The following is a 14,226-nucleotide window of genomic DNA, read 5'->3' on the forward strand; positions in this document are numbered from 1 at the left end:
TGTGTCAATGTGGCTGAAATTACAAACTAAATACTGCTGTGTGTGTGAGAGAGAGAGAGAGAGAGAGAGGTGGTGAAAGTGAGAGTGTGTGTGGACGAGGGAGAGGCCCAGCCAACAAACAAACAGCTGTGTGTGTGTAATTAATTATTATTTCACAATATTAAAAAGAATAACGTATTTAAATGGAGAGAATAATTATCAGAGGCGGTCGGTGGCAGACTGGGATTGAGTGTGTGTGTGTGTGTGTGTGTGTGTGTGTGTGTGTGTGTGTGTGTGTGTGTGTGTGGCCGGACAGAATAAATATTAATTATTAGCTGTTAGCCGTTAGCTGATAGCGTCAGCTGGGCCTGATGTTGACATTTAGAGATGCTGACAACGTATTTTTATCGTGACATCTGACTATGTGGGGGGGGTGGGGGAAAATAAAATTGTATTTGTTCATAAAATGGCAAACATGTGATGAGCGTAAAAACATTCTAATAAAGTTGTCTCCCAGTGTGTGTGTGTGTGTGTGAGAGAGAGAGAGAGAGGGAGAGGGAGGGAGAGAGCTGTCAAATCAACACAAACACAGTGACGCACCACTCACTCACACACACACACACACACACACACACACACACACAAACTCACATTGCAATTTGCTGTGACACCCAGTGAAATGTGATAATAGCACTTACTTCGTGGCCAATAGCATGTTTTTTCTTTGGACTTGTTCGTTTGGGTCGGAATGCTGACGGTTTACATATTCAGCTACTGCCTTGGCTGGAAACTCGGTCTCGCATACATAACCGAAATCCCTGGCAAGATGTACCGCTTCGCCTGAGAGGAGGAGAGGAAGAAGAAGGGGAAGAGGAAGAAGAAGAGGAAGAGGAGGAGGAGGAGGAGGGAGAGAGAGAAAAAAACGTGTTTGCTTATTAAATATGGTTACATCAAATTGAGAGCAGTTCACACTCCCTGCTTGGACTAAACACGTGATTAATCTGATGTGAGCAGTGGGGAGTGAGGGTGAGGGAAGGGGAGGGGGGTTATAGCACCTGTGCCCTCCCAACAACACTAATGATGATGATGGCAACAATCATAGCCCAGAAATCATGATCATAATAATAATGATAATAATATAAATGATAATAATAATAAAGCAGCCCTGCGAGCTGTCAGTACGCGTCAGGCTCCATCCTCCATACCGTGAGAACTGTTAAATAGGCTGTGGAGGAGGAACAATAAGTGGATATGAAATATAGACGGAGCGTCATGCTTAACACCATGTCATTGATTACCAATGCCTGCACATTATTGGAAGTCCAGCGAGATCACGCGGGGCATGGTGGCGGGGGGGGGGGCAATTTTAAAGGGCTATGCCCAAAATCTCAGCCTCTCTTTGCACACTTCAGCGATGACAATTACAGGTTTTCATTCCGTCCGAGTCTCAGCTCGCCTCTCTTGTTGGTTGACATTTTTCTTCCCCCCACCCCAAAAAAAAGTCTTTGGTTTTAATTTCCTGAAGCAGTTGAGTTCTTTTTTTTTTTTTTTTTTTTTACTGCGGGGCTTCCTGCCCATAAGCCTCTGCTCCGGAAGAACGCATGCGCCAATTAGCATCAAAAGCTCAAGTCCAGTAAACTCGTTTCCATAAAATGGAGCGCATCGTAAACAATGACAGCACTTCAGAAAACGCAGTGTCCCTCCACTAAACAACCGGCTGCCATCCACCACCAACAACACCACCTCCTCCACCACCACCACACACGTGCCACCACCCCCTTATTACCCGGAATCATACATTTCTCCAGGCTCATTACAATACAGCGCCAAATCTCTCTCTCTCTCTCTCTCTCTCTCTCTCTCTCTCTCTCTCTCTCTCTCTATTGAAAGCACAATGAACACTCGGCCCCTCTCTCCTACAATAATGATTAACAGGGACCACTGAACCGTCGCACGCCTTCACCTTTGGAAAACGCGCTGAACACCAAATACCACCGCACTGGAATAATACGCCTCCGACTCCTGCGAGCGAAATGGGATTTATCCGGCGTTAAAGGCGTCTTCTCAGCGCGCCATAATTGACTAATTTATTCTTTAATAGGCCCCCCCCCCAAAAAAAAAAAAAAAACGAAAAAAAAAAACATATAGCTCACAATAGGTCAGCAGCGCCGCACCATCTGCATGCAGCGTAAAAAAATAAATAAATGAAAAACAGGGCATGGGAAGCTATTAACGCGAGAATTAAGTCACCATTAACAAAAAGATAAATAAATAAATAGAATAAATAAAAAGTCAGCCCCTTCGCGCCGCCACATCGGCGTGTTTGAAACAACGCAGGGTTAATAAATCAATCGACTTCTCATCCGTGAGGTGAAGCAGCTCAGCGGTGCCCAATAAACAAGCAGCACTCAATAATTAACTGGACTTCAACACAAATTCATCCAGTGTATAAACTAGGCCAGGCGTGGACCTGTAAGTGCGCTCCTGAAAGCGGAGGCCAACGCTGCAAAGCCACTAGAATCACCAGCACTTCTCTCTCTCTCTCTCTCTCTCCTCACAGACACACACACACACACACACATCCTTCATGCTTTATTACTTGCGAGGCAAAGTCGGTCCACATTACACGGATGAGCGCATATGCTGATTTCCAACACAGAGAAAGAAAGACAGAAAGAAAGAGAGAGAGTGAGATAGAGAGAGAGAGAGAGAGAGAGAGAGAGAGAGGAGAGCGAGAGAGGGAGGAGAAAAAAAAACTCCCACTCTGCAAAGCACCTGATATCGCGCGAGCAGCGAGGGTGGGAACGTGATTTTAACGGCCAGACCAGACTTACCTTCGACTAGTGACGTCAGCAAGGTGACGTTGGCCGCCTTGCGTCTGCCCGCAGGTAGATTCAAGCCGATTTTATCCAACTTCTCCCTTAAGGATCTTCCTCCGTTCTTGGATTTGGCCCTGTGAGCGGCAGCGAAAAGACAGAGCGGAAACTCAGACAATGGATTTCAAAATAATGCACAGGCAAAAAATATATGTCAAACGACTCGACGACACTTTCCATGACGGAGACTCTGATATGACGATATCGCCAATTTAAGAAGGTGGATGGGCTGATGAGGTTTTGGCTGCCTCTACCCCTCCAACACAAAGCTATAAATAAAAACCAAAGAGGCCCCGGCCCTGCTCTCCAGCACACAGATACTGTACAAAATGAATAAATAAAGCCCTACTTAATAGGCAGCACTATTACTGGCTGCGTGTCTGCAGCACTTCAGTAGACAGTTCACTGGAGACCAATGTTTTCATGTGTAATGCCTTCACTGGGCCTATAGAGCTGGGGTTGAAACAGACTAGGCCTACATTAATTTGAGAGAGAGAGGGAATGGGGGGGAGAGAGAGAGAGTGAGAGAGAGATCCAGCGCGCAACGGAAGTTAATATGGAATTTAACAGACCCCTCCTGCTTTAAATGCAGGAGCTAGGTGTCATGGTTGGTCGATTTTAATTATTCTTGGTACAGAGGAGAGAGAGAGAGAGAGAGAGAGAGGGAGGGAGACAGAGGGAGAGATGCACGCACGCACACAGAGAGAGAGAGAGAGAGAGAGAGAGAATGGCTTGGAGTGAGAGAGTTCACGCAGACGCAAACAAGCAACACACGCACAGGTACAACAGAGTGAGAGGTTTCTTTTCTTTTTTTTTTTTTTTTCTTGCGCTCACCTCCTCAGCACCCCGCCCAGCAGGGAGGCGTTGAGGCACTCGGGCGGCGAGAGGCGTCTCTGCACCTCCGCCACCGTGACCTTGTACTTTGATGTGGAGCTGAGGAGGGACAGGCGACCCGGAACCGAGCAGAACACCTCGTTGGGGTTTACCACCCCTCCGAAAAGACCGTCCTTATTTACGGGGATGGCGGAGATGTTGTTGTTCTTGGATAAAGACACTGGACCTAGCAAGGGTGGAGAGAGAGAGAGAGAGAGAGAGAGAGAGAGAGAGTGAGAGGAGGGGGGAGACAGAGAGAGAGGGAGAGAGAGAGAGAGAGAGAGAGACCGTGCTCAGTGAATTTCATGCAATGCAGAGCCTTAACTAAATGAGAAGGGGGGATTTAGGCCCCGGATTTAGGAGTTTAGCACCACATGTGTACACTTTCAGCGGGGAAGGGTGTGCAGAGAAAAGAGTAATGGAGGCCTATACATGGCAGCAGTAATAATAATAATAATATTAATAATAATAATAATAATAATAATAATAACCGTGTGTTGGTGTGAGTGTGTATGTTAGAATCAGTCATACTGGGGCCTGATCCTCGCTCAACTCCAGATGTTCCAACATTCAGGATATTTCCACTCGCCTGATCTTTATTACTTATAATTAAAAAAAAATTTTTTTTAAAAAACACCGGTCAACATCTATATGTAGAGATCCCAGCAGCAGATAGCGAGATTCTCCTCCATCCCAGCGCCCCTCCAGCCATTTTTTCCCCCCTTTTCTTTGCGCTATGGATCGACTGTGCACCGAGCAAGAACCACACCAACCCAGAGATTTAGGTTTAAATCTACCTATTTTGACATATCCTCGGTATCCAGCAAAACACCGTCGCCCGTGTGTGATTTCCACACCGAGGAGGAGGTGGTGGTGGTGGTGGTGGTGTGGTGGTGGGGTGGCTCAGCACTACTGGGCTTTACACCGTTTTGGTGTGCAGTAACCGGAGACAAAGGGGACTGTGCGCCTTTGGATAGATCACTTGTGACATTAATGGCTCAGGGGAGCCTAATAGAGACAATAGGAGTTAAACGAACTCTTGAGATTACTAATATAAGAAGCCAATTATCATGTTGATACGCAGATAGGCAGAGTCGGGGATAAAAAAAAAAAAAAAAAAAAAGAAAGAATGTGGGGGGGGGGGGGACAGAAAGGGGAAAGAAAAGGAAGCTCCACGTCTTATCGAGCGAGCTTTGATTTGACCAGACAAAACGCTTTGGGGAAATAAAGAGGGGGCCTCGTCGTGATTTAATAATATAAATCACCTGATTTTTCACAGCGGATGAAATAAAACATCATCATCCAACATTTTTTTGTTGTTGTTGTTGTTGTCGTTGTGTGTGTGTGTTTTGATTCCCCCTCCAAATGACAGGCTATCACCCTGCTCACACCAGGCAGGCCTGAGCTTCCATTTTAAAACACATTTTGGACCATGCAGTCTTGATTGCAGCTATTTGCCTTTCACCAACTCAAGAGCCAGGACACAGCCTATAAGGCCCTGCATCTTCGACCATCAATACCACGGTGGCCTACAAAAAGCCCCACCAGCTCCACTCATCTTCTCCCCGCTGCCCGTGAAACGCTGACAGTAAATTCCATCAGCGAGAGAGACGAGAGAGGAAGAAGAGGGGGGAAAAAAGGAAAAAAAAAAAAAAAAAAGGTGCAGCCAGTTTGATGCACTTGGAAACCATGTAATGAAAAATAGGCTACCGCGTATTAGGATCAGTCAGGCATTACCGCATTGCATCGAGCTCTCTCGAGCAGAATGGTTGAATGGTGTGTGTGTGAGAGAGAGAGTAGTGCAGTGTAGTGTGGTGTGTGTGTGTGTGTGTGTGTGTGTGTGTCTGTGTGTGTGTGTGTGTGTGTGTGTGCACTGTGCGTACAGCTTGCAGAAACATGCATGATATCTCGGAGGAAATTGCTTACCTTTTTTAATTACAGTCTGGTCGGGAATGTGAACTCCTTGATCCTCAACAGGCTGTGACACAAATGCAAAAAAAGGGGGGGACAATTTTAGCACAAAGGCACCTAAAAAAAACAAAAAAGAAAAGAAAAGAAAAGAAAAAGAAAAATAACAGTCCTCGGTGCTGTGTACGTGAACGCAACACCGGGGAGATGATGCTGCTGCTGCTGCTGCTGCTGCTGCTGCTTGTGCGCCTAACAAAAGCCCGACACAATTAAGCCACAATCAGCCCAACATGGAGGCTCTCGGAGGCCCCCCTTACATATCTATACCTGTTATTATTGTCCACGGGTGTTTTCTTTTTTTTTTTTCCCCCGGCGGGGTCTCACACGCTGACGGACGCGTTTTACAGGGCAGATCACCAACTCAGACTTAAATAACGAAGCTGTGTCGCCCCATAATCCTGACCTAATTTCGCCCTCAGATTGGCTCCACTCACAAGGAAACTTCTAATCTAGATTGGATAGTAATTACGGCAGCGCAGCCTATTAAAGGCCTATGAACTAATTAGAGGATTATTGGTGTTTGTTTCTGATTAAAAACTGGGGGAGAACGCTCTGAAAGGGGGGAGGGGGGCTATTGGCAATTTTTGGGCGCTCGTTCCTCATGACATCTTTACCTGAACGCAATTCCACCGAGCTCACTCGGTGTGTGTGTGTTCCGGTGCTGTTAGCTCGCAGACAAACGGCGAGCCTCGTCCATTTTTAGTTGTGTCTGTTTTTATTTTTTAATATATCAAATAAAGTCAGAGGACGTGGAGAAAAAATGTGTGGGGCCATGGGGCGCTTTGTTTACTCTTTCTTCTTTCTTTCTTTCTTTCTTTCTTTCTCAAATCCGTTTCATTTAATTCGATTGGAGTGGTGATCTCCAGCAAAAGCACGTCGAATCGCTCATTTGCGACAACTCCATTTCATAAATTCAATCAAAGATGGCAAAATAAGAAATAATAAATAATATTGAGCCGATTCTTTCACAATCACCACGACAACGCTGCAAAAAATAAATATAAATATAAACATTTTCCTTCGTGCCACAGTGGGAGAACAAGACGAATGGCTGCGTTAATAAGAGACTTCGTTTAACGCGTCTCATCCTTCTGGCGTTTATGGAACAATAGCGTTTATAAAAATATATATACACACACACACTTTTTCACTAACGCTTAATAATATGACAACGAATAGTAATTATAGGAGGCAGGCAGCTTGAACACATTGCAGTAATAACTCAATTAAAAGAGTAAAACAACAGAATTAAGCTCGTTAGCATGGATGGTGAGATGATATCAGTTTAAATTGCATGCATGGTAAACAACAGTGCCAACCAGCTATGGATGGAATGGATCGTTAACCTTTCATTATGAACAGAGTAAGCCCATAAAAAGGAGACACGTACATAGGTAAACCTCACCTGAACGTCTTCTAAAGAGTGAGGTATTCCATGGATAGGGATAGAGTCCGAGAGTCCCGTGTCGATGCCGTGGCCGGACGGTAGGAGCACTTCCCTGCGGTACTCCCGGCACAGCTGGTGGGGCAGGCTGCGGTGCTGGTGCAGCAGGCCGCTCTCCTGACCCTGCCTCTGGCCCGGCCAGCCCGGGTGCTGCGGCTGCGGCTGGGCGTGCAGGGAGTTGAGGGAGTACGGGTCGTTGACGTGCGAGTAAGGGTCCTGAGACTGCGGGTAGATGGGCTGGTAGGGCGGGGGGAAGTACGGGGGCTGGAAGTCCGAGTTCGGTGTGTGGGAGAGCGGAGGGGCGCTCGTGTAGGGACTCTGGCCCACGCCGCCCAGCTGAGGTAGCCTGGCTGTCCCATTGCTGGTCCCGTCGTGACGGTCCTGGCAGAGAGGAACAGAGAGGAGAGTGTGTTTTAGCTGAAATGCATTTTTTGTATTATTATTATTTACAGAAAAAAAAACAAAAGGAAAAAAAAAGACACAACTATAAACGAAACGTGCTCCCCTTTTCTTTGTTTTAACCGCGGGATGCTCTGCGGGCATTGAGCGAATATGGCCCGAGTGGATGACAGGAATTAGACCAAGTGTGGAGTATTAAATTAAAATCACTCGTGCTGATTGCTTTTAGACAATAAAGGGCGACAGATCAGCGCAAACCACTGCCCGTCCGTAAAGTCTCAGAAATAAAAACAAAATGAAAATAACGTGATGATAATTTGACAAAAGGTAAACAATCAAATTAAACATCGAAATTCCGGAGGTGGAAATGCCCTCAGACAAATACCCGAGCCCCGCAGGATCTCAGCATTTTTTTTTTCTTTCGTTTTTCTCCCCGAAGGTGTCCCAGAATCTTTGAGCTTTTTTTTTCTTTTTTACAAAACATCATTCAGCGAGAAGGGACACACAGACAAAAAAAAAAACAAATAAGCACAAAATCTGTTGGGTTAAAAACAAAAATTTCGAAGTGTGACAGGATGAGGGCTCCAGCAACTTACCATCGCGGAAAAACTGTGCACTAACATCTGAGAGGATTTTTGTGTTCTCTTTTGTGTTGTTGGTTTTTTTTTTTTTCGGTGCGACTCGACAAAAAAAAAAATTATCAGTTCGGCACAAACAAACACTTGGCGTGTTTTTGAGGAGGCGAAAATAAAAAAAAAATTAACCAGCGAAACAAAACCAACAAAAAGAAATTGTTGAGCCCCACAGAAGAAGAAGAAGAAGAAGAAGAAGAAGAAGAAGAAAAAACGACTCTTCTCTTCTCTCTCCTGCAAGCTCGCGATGGCCCCGGCGATCAGATGTGTGCCACAGCAGCAGCAGGACGATAATCCATCAGAAATAAACGGTTAGATCCCCGCTGCCCTTCATCTGGGTCTAAAAAAAATGTAGATATTCGGCGGTGCTGGCGGATTTGGGTCGAAAAGTTTCTCTTGGAGGAAGAAGAAGAAGAAAAAAAACCCCTCTCTCTTTTCTCCCCTGCTCTCCTTTGGCTTCTATCACAGTGCTGCCGTCCCCTCGCTTGAGCTCATATTAGCAAAAGAAGCCGCTTCTTCGTCTCCCTCTTGGACTCCTAATGGAACGCGTTCATGACTATTAATATTACAGCAATACTTAATAATAAGGAAAAAGAATGGTCGGAAATCGGGCGTGAAGCGGAGGACGCAACTCAAGGCAGGAGTCTGCGCTTAAATGACGTCCATTGAAAGGAGGAATCAGTATATCTAATCAGAGATGGGGAGAGAGAGAGAGTGAGGGAGGGAGAGAGAGAGAGAAAGAGGGAGTGAGAGACTGTGGAGGGAGTGGAGAGAGAGAGAGAGACAAAAAGAGGGACATTCACTCCCGTCTGACGAATCAGAGAGAGAGGGAGGAGGAGGAGGGGGGCATTTTAAAAGGGTCCCAGGGCCAAAGCGCAAAAGTGAAAGAAAGACATAGGAATGGAGGGAGGTGGACCGCAGACAGGCGAAGGAGAAGGAGAAGGGGAATGAAGGAGAAGCAGCCATGGAAGGAAACAATGTGCACCTCTGAACTGGGTGAAAATCCAGCAGGCGACGCGACGGGCTCGTTTCTACCACTCGTCCCTTTGTTTTCCAGCTCAGACTCCGACAACGAGCTGTCCTCCATGGGTCTCCCTCCTCTCCTCTGTCTCCGCCGAGTTAATCCACCGGTTCCTCCTCGACTCCGAACCCAGAGTCACACCGGCTAACTTCTAACTTTTAATCCGGAAAGACGGAGGGAAATAAAATCTAAAAAAATAAAAATCCCCAAAGTCTGAATAAGGGCCGCTCGGATACGGCGCTCCGACCAACTTTTACGCGCGGCTCAAACAACTCCACTCCCCTTCCTGCGCAATCACGCATTTTAAAAAAAAGAAAAAAGACACAGAAAATATTACGAAACAGCGGGGCTGTGACCGGATTTCGATTGCGAATTTGTTCATCTCCTCGCGTCGACGCCGGCGAGATGGGGGGGAGAGCATTAGCCTTGTAAATTAAAACAAGCACCACAACATGAACACGGAGGTGTCCAGCATTTTTGTTTTCCTGTTCCCGGGCCGTCCCTATCGTCCCAGGACGCGGGCGAAAAAAAACAACAACAAAAAACACGTCCGACTGGCTTCTCCAGTCTCGAACAAGTCCCTGATATTACTGCCAAAACTTTGCCTGTGCCCATAACAACAGTCACTGAGTGTATGCAGTCCATACACACACACACACGCACAATCTGACGAGCTCAAATTGCAGAGATATTAAAAATTGAAGGATGAAATGGTCCAAACCACGAATAAAGGCGGCTGTGTGAGCGCTTGCGTCTGCCATTCAGTTAAAATATGTATTTTTAATTAAACGCGTGGTAAGTGTGTACCATCATCATTTTTAATGTTTCCACGTGTCATTTAAAATGTGACTGTAATTTTCTAATGTGAATTTACAGAGAAATAAATAAATCACAGGTGTGATTTCACTCGTGCAACTAACATAGTCATATGTGTATCTAATATATATAAATATTGAACACAGCTGAGTGCTCTATAATAATGTTAATAATAATAATTATTATTATTATTGATGTTGGAACTGTTGCCAATTTTTTTTTTTTAAATAATGTATTATCATGATCCTCTAATTTCACTCTACAAAAATACACCAACAAAGAAGAAGAAGAAGCTCTTAAAATTAAATTTAAAATAAGACATGGATCCGCTCCTCCTGCAGTGGAACCACACGTGTTCACTAACAGCTGTCAGAAGAATGACACATTCGGATCAAAACAATACATCACATCCCTAAAAAATAAAATTCTCTGAGCAGTACTTTCATTTTTTTTTTTTGGTTTTTCTTTTCTTCCCTCAAAAAAATGAAATCAAAATTAGAACAATTTAAAAAGAGGAAGCCCCTTACCTCGCAATCTTCATATTTAATGTTATCAGTTAATTTCCAAAGCATTTTCATGGGTTGTTGAGGTGGATATTGAGTGTAGGTATCGCCCTTAGTTTCTTGTTTTCACTCACTGAATTGTGCTCCCCCGCTCAGAAAAACTACTTTTATTGAAGCTGTGGGCTGCCTGTCTGTCTTGCGCTCTGAGGTCTCCCTCTAATGGTGGAAGTGAAGGGCTGGAGCAGCTCTGTAATAACACTGGCACAGGGCCTCATTAGCATATCAACAGCCGTTTGATTCCCCCCATCTGCTCCACACACACACACACGCAAAAAAAAAAAAAAAAAAAAGAAAAAAAAAAAGCACAACACCAATGGACAGCAGCGCACAGGTAAAAAAGACTAAAGCAGCAAGACGCTACACATGCTTATAATTTCTACTGTTCACTGGGGTGTGTTTGTTGACGGGAGGGTTACAGTGTCACGCGTGGGGACCCTTTTTTTCTCCACGGTGCACCTGGGACGCTCTCCTCTGATTCCTGCGTGTCTTTTTTTTTATTTTTCGAATTGCTACAGGAATACACAGCACCTTTAACGAACGGCTGCGATTTTAATTCTAAAAAAAAAAAGAAAAGAAAATTGCTCGGAAATAACTTTTTTTTGCATTGAATCGTGTGCGAAACCAGCATGCCTATGCAAATACGACCCTGTCACACACAATTTATTCTTCTTCTTCTTCTTCTTTTTTCCCACCACCCTTGATTTTTTTCCCCAAACTGTTATTTTAATCCCATCGAGAGTGGGTACCTTGAGAGGCTATTCTTTCAGTGTTATGGTAAAAAGGTGAGCCATTGGAAGCGGCTCTACAGGTCCACCGGCTACCTGTGAGGGCGCAGGGGTAATGTAATGTAAATAATTAACACAACAACATGGCCTTGTTTCATCTGAATGAGCGGCTGTGAGGGCCCGGCTCTGCCCTGACGCCGGCCGAGCCTTCACCTCAGCAGGTCGTGGGTCAGCAGACAGGTCGCCAGCTCTTTAAGGCGTTGGCCCCTCTCGTCCCCCCTCCCTCTTTTTTTTTCTTGGATTACCATTTTTGGTGGAGTGCCCTGTTTTTTTTCGAGAGCGGTTGTTATTAATGAGAATGGAGCGATGCAACTGGCTGACAATGACAGCTACATGTATGCATGCGGTGTGTGTGTGTGTGTGTGTGTGTGTGTGTGTGTGTGTTTTCTGGAGGTTTTGGCCTGGTCGTGTGTGCCTGACGAGTGAAACTAAAGTGTTAGTTTCAGCAAAGATCGTCTCTTAAATCACCCACAGCTCACAAAACAAGGCCAGTTTCTCAGAGGAGCGCAGACAATCCCATGGAGTGAGACTGTGGAGGAAGTCAGGTTGGGATGCTCATAAGTTTTTAAAAAAGAACAAATATAAATATAGTCTCCGCGAATTACATTTGGAAGGGTTTTGGGGTTGTTGTTTTTTTTACTTTAAAGGCGCAACACAGGCTGCGTTTTCTCTTTTACGCCACATCACTTCATGTCTATGATCAGACACATCTGTATGGATCTGAACTGGATATGATTACTACAGCCTCCGTCCTCGTATCAAAGCACCGAGGTGCACAATCTGACATGTAAGCTGGCATCACCGCAGACTTCTCCAAAATAAAATATCCTCAACTTCTCCCGCGTGATCTCCTGACGCGTAAAATCCATAAGCTTTAACGCAGGACTCCTTCCACAAGCTCCCTTTAACCAAAGATTCGTACGGCGCCTGTGCAGCCTCATCCCACAACAAGTCGACACTTTGACAGTTTTCCAAGGATTATTTTTTTCTCCACAGCCGTCTCTCTTTGTCTTAAAGTAAGCAGCACGTACCTGCCATTCCCCCATTTTGCCCATAATTGACATTCTTTGTCTTCTGCTGCCTTTTGCCGTGGGGAGGGGGGGTTTTCTTCTTCGTGGTCGATCCCGATGCCGTGTCCTATCTCATCGAGCCTTCGGTCCCAGAGTAAAACCTTTTACTCTTTACCTGGACCGGATCGCCTCACCTGGCCATAAAAACGGTGCGGGGCCACCTGGTGACGCATGCGCACTGCTCCGGGCGTGGACGAGAAAACGGCAGAGACTACCTGGGAGGGAAAAAAAAGTGAAATAGGCGATTTGTCTGAGGCCTAAGCTGCCACAGTTTGGTCAATAATGTCAGTGAGATGAGATTTGAATCAAAGAAAGATAATAAGAATGAACACTATAACAACATTTTATTTTTCTCGCTTATTTGAAGAAAATGAAACATCCAGCACTCACCACAACCAATGATGTAAATAAAGAATATCCAACACTAATTATATTTGCAGGTAATTGTAGTTATAATCGTATAACATATATAATACATATATTATAGAGTGGCGAATTATGTACATCAGCTGAATTAACATTAAAAATCATTTGGTGTGTATGAAAAAAGTGAGAGAAGTGTACTGTGCACACCAGCAGACAGGTGAGTTGTGATGACACAGTTCTGGCAAACATATAATTATTATAACAAAGATGACTTGTTAGATAATATCATTTAACTGGAATCAAAGAGCAAGACCTGGATTGTTTAATTATTTGTTCCTCGTCAGCAAATATTTGCTCCTCCTTGTGGGTCAACGATCCTTCCGTATATTCTTTATTTTCTTCTTCACTTTTTTGTCTTTTACAAAACAAAACCACAACACGAATTCTCACTGCGAATGAAAGTGTGTCGAGTTAAAAAGAAAAAAAGAAAAAAAGAAAAGAAAACTTGAAGGTTAACTGCCAACATCATTACTTCTACACAGAGAGCTACCCCACTATTGTGAGGCTCATTATTTATTTATCCACTGTTTATTTCTAATACATACTTATGTAGACCCCTCCGGCCAGGAGCGAATGAGCTCTCCCTCTCTCACACACACACTCCACACACACACACACACACACACACAGAGGGAGAGAGAGAGGGAGAGAGAGAGCAACACGTGCGCTCACAGAGGTGATAATGGTCAAATCTCCAGTCTGAACCCTCTTTTCTCCTCTTCTAAGTTCCTGACGCGCACACACAGCTGCGCTGCGTGGTTCCGTCACTACACCACACACTTACATTAAACATGTGCTCTTTAATGCACTCAGAATACCGGGCAAACTTTCGACTCTCCGTGTTGCATTTCCTCCAATAAATCCTCCCCTACTTTGTTTTTCTCTTTTTTCTTATTATTTGTTTGTTTGTTTGTTTTGCATAATTCCACACTGAATCTATAGATTTTCTTCCCGCCGTTAATATTTAAAACAAGCCTTCATGTTTTTGACTTCAAAGGCGAACGCGTTTTAACTGCACACACAATAACCTGCAGCTATTCAGACCTCACCAGGACTGGACAAAGGAGAGGGAGGTGGTGGTGGTGGATGGTGATGGGGGATCAGAAATATTGTTTGGGGCTCTGCGCACTAAGGGAGGAGTAAGTTTTTAAAGCAGAGCTGTCTGAGAGAAGGTTTCTCTCAGACAAGAGCGGGGTCCCTTTTGAATATCCAGCCTGTTTGTCTAGGGCTTGGTTTCAACCACTTCCACCAGAGCACCGGGCCTCCGGGCAACGTTCAGCTTCCTAAAACTGCAAGCTCTCTATAATAAGCGTCGGCAACGGCTGCACCCCAGGCCATTTGAACAGCCGTTCATGAATAATTATTATTATTAAT

General features: G+C 44.9%; 1 protein-coding gene across 8 annotated transcripts in view; it reads right to left on the reverse strand.

The window, feature by feature from the left end:
• tfap2a (transcription factor AP-2 alpha) overlaps window positions 1-12,543 on the reverse strand; it is a 15,313-nt gene extending 2,770 nt beyond the window's left edge. The window contains exons 1-6 of one of the 8 annotated variants that reach the window (XM_030398880.1): window positions 12,388-12,543; window positions 7,102-7,521; window positions 5,655-5,706; window positions 3,690-3,915; window positions 2,814-2,932; window positions 678-819 (exon numbers count right to left, since the gene is read on the reverse strand). In XM_030398880.1, coding sequence (XP_030254740.1) covers window positions 678-819; window positions 2,814-2,932; window positions 3,690-3,915; window positions 5,655-5,706; window positions 7,102-7,521; window positions 12,388-12,420 — 992 coding nt within the window. In that variant the 5' untranslated portion in view covers window positions 12,421-12,543. Of the gene's footprint in view, window positions 1-677; window positions 820-2,813; window positions 2,933-3,689; window positions 3,916-5,654; window positions 5,707-7,086; window positions 7,522-8,135; window positions 9,479-10,535; window positions 10,748-12,387 lie in introns of those variants that run through there. The other 7 variants (XM_030398877.1, XM_030398878.1, XM_030398876.1 and 4 more) reach the window with 7 other exon arrangements.
• Window positions 12,544-14,226: the final 1,683 nt, after the last annotated feature.

The sequence above is a fragment of the Sparus aurata genome, chromosome 19 (assembly GCF_900880675.1).
Source record: "Sparus aurata chromosome 19, fSpaAur1.1, whole genome shotgun sequence".
Classification (NCBI taxonomy): Eukaryota; Metazoa; Chordata; class Actinopteri; order Spariformes; family Sparidae; genus Sparus; species Sparus aurata.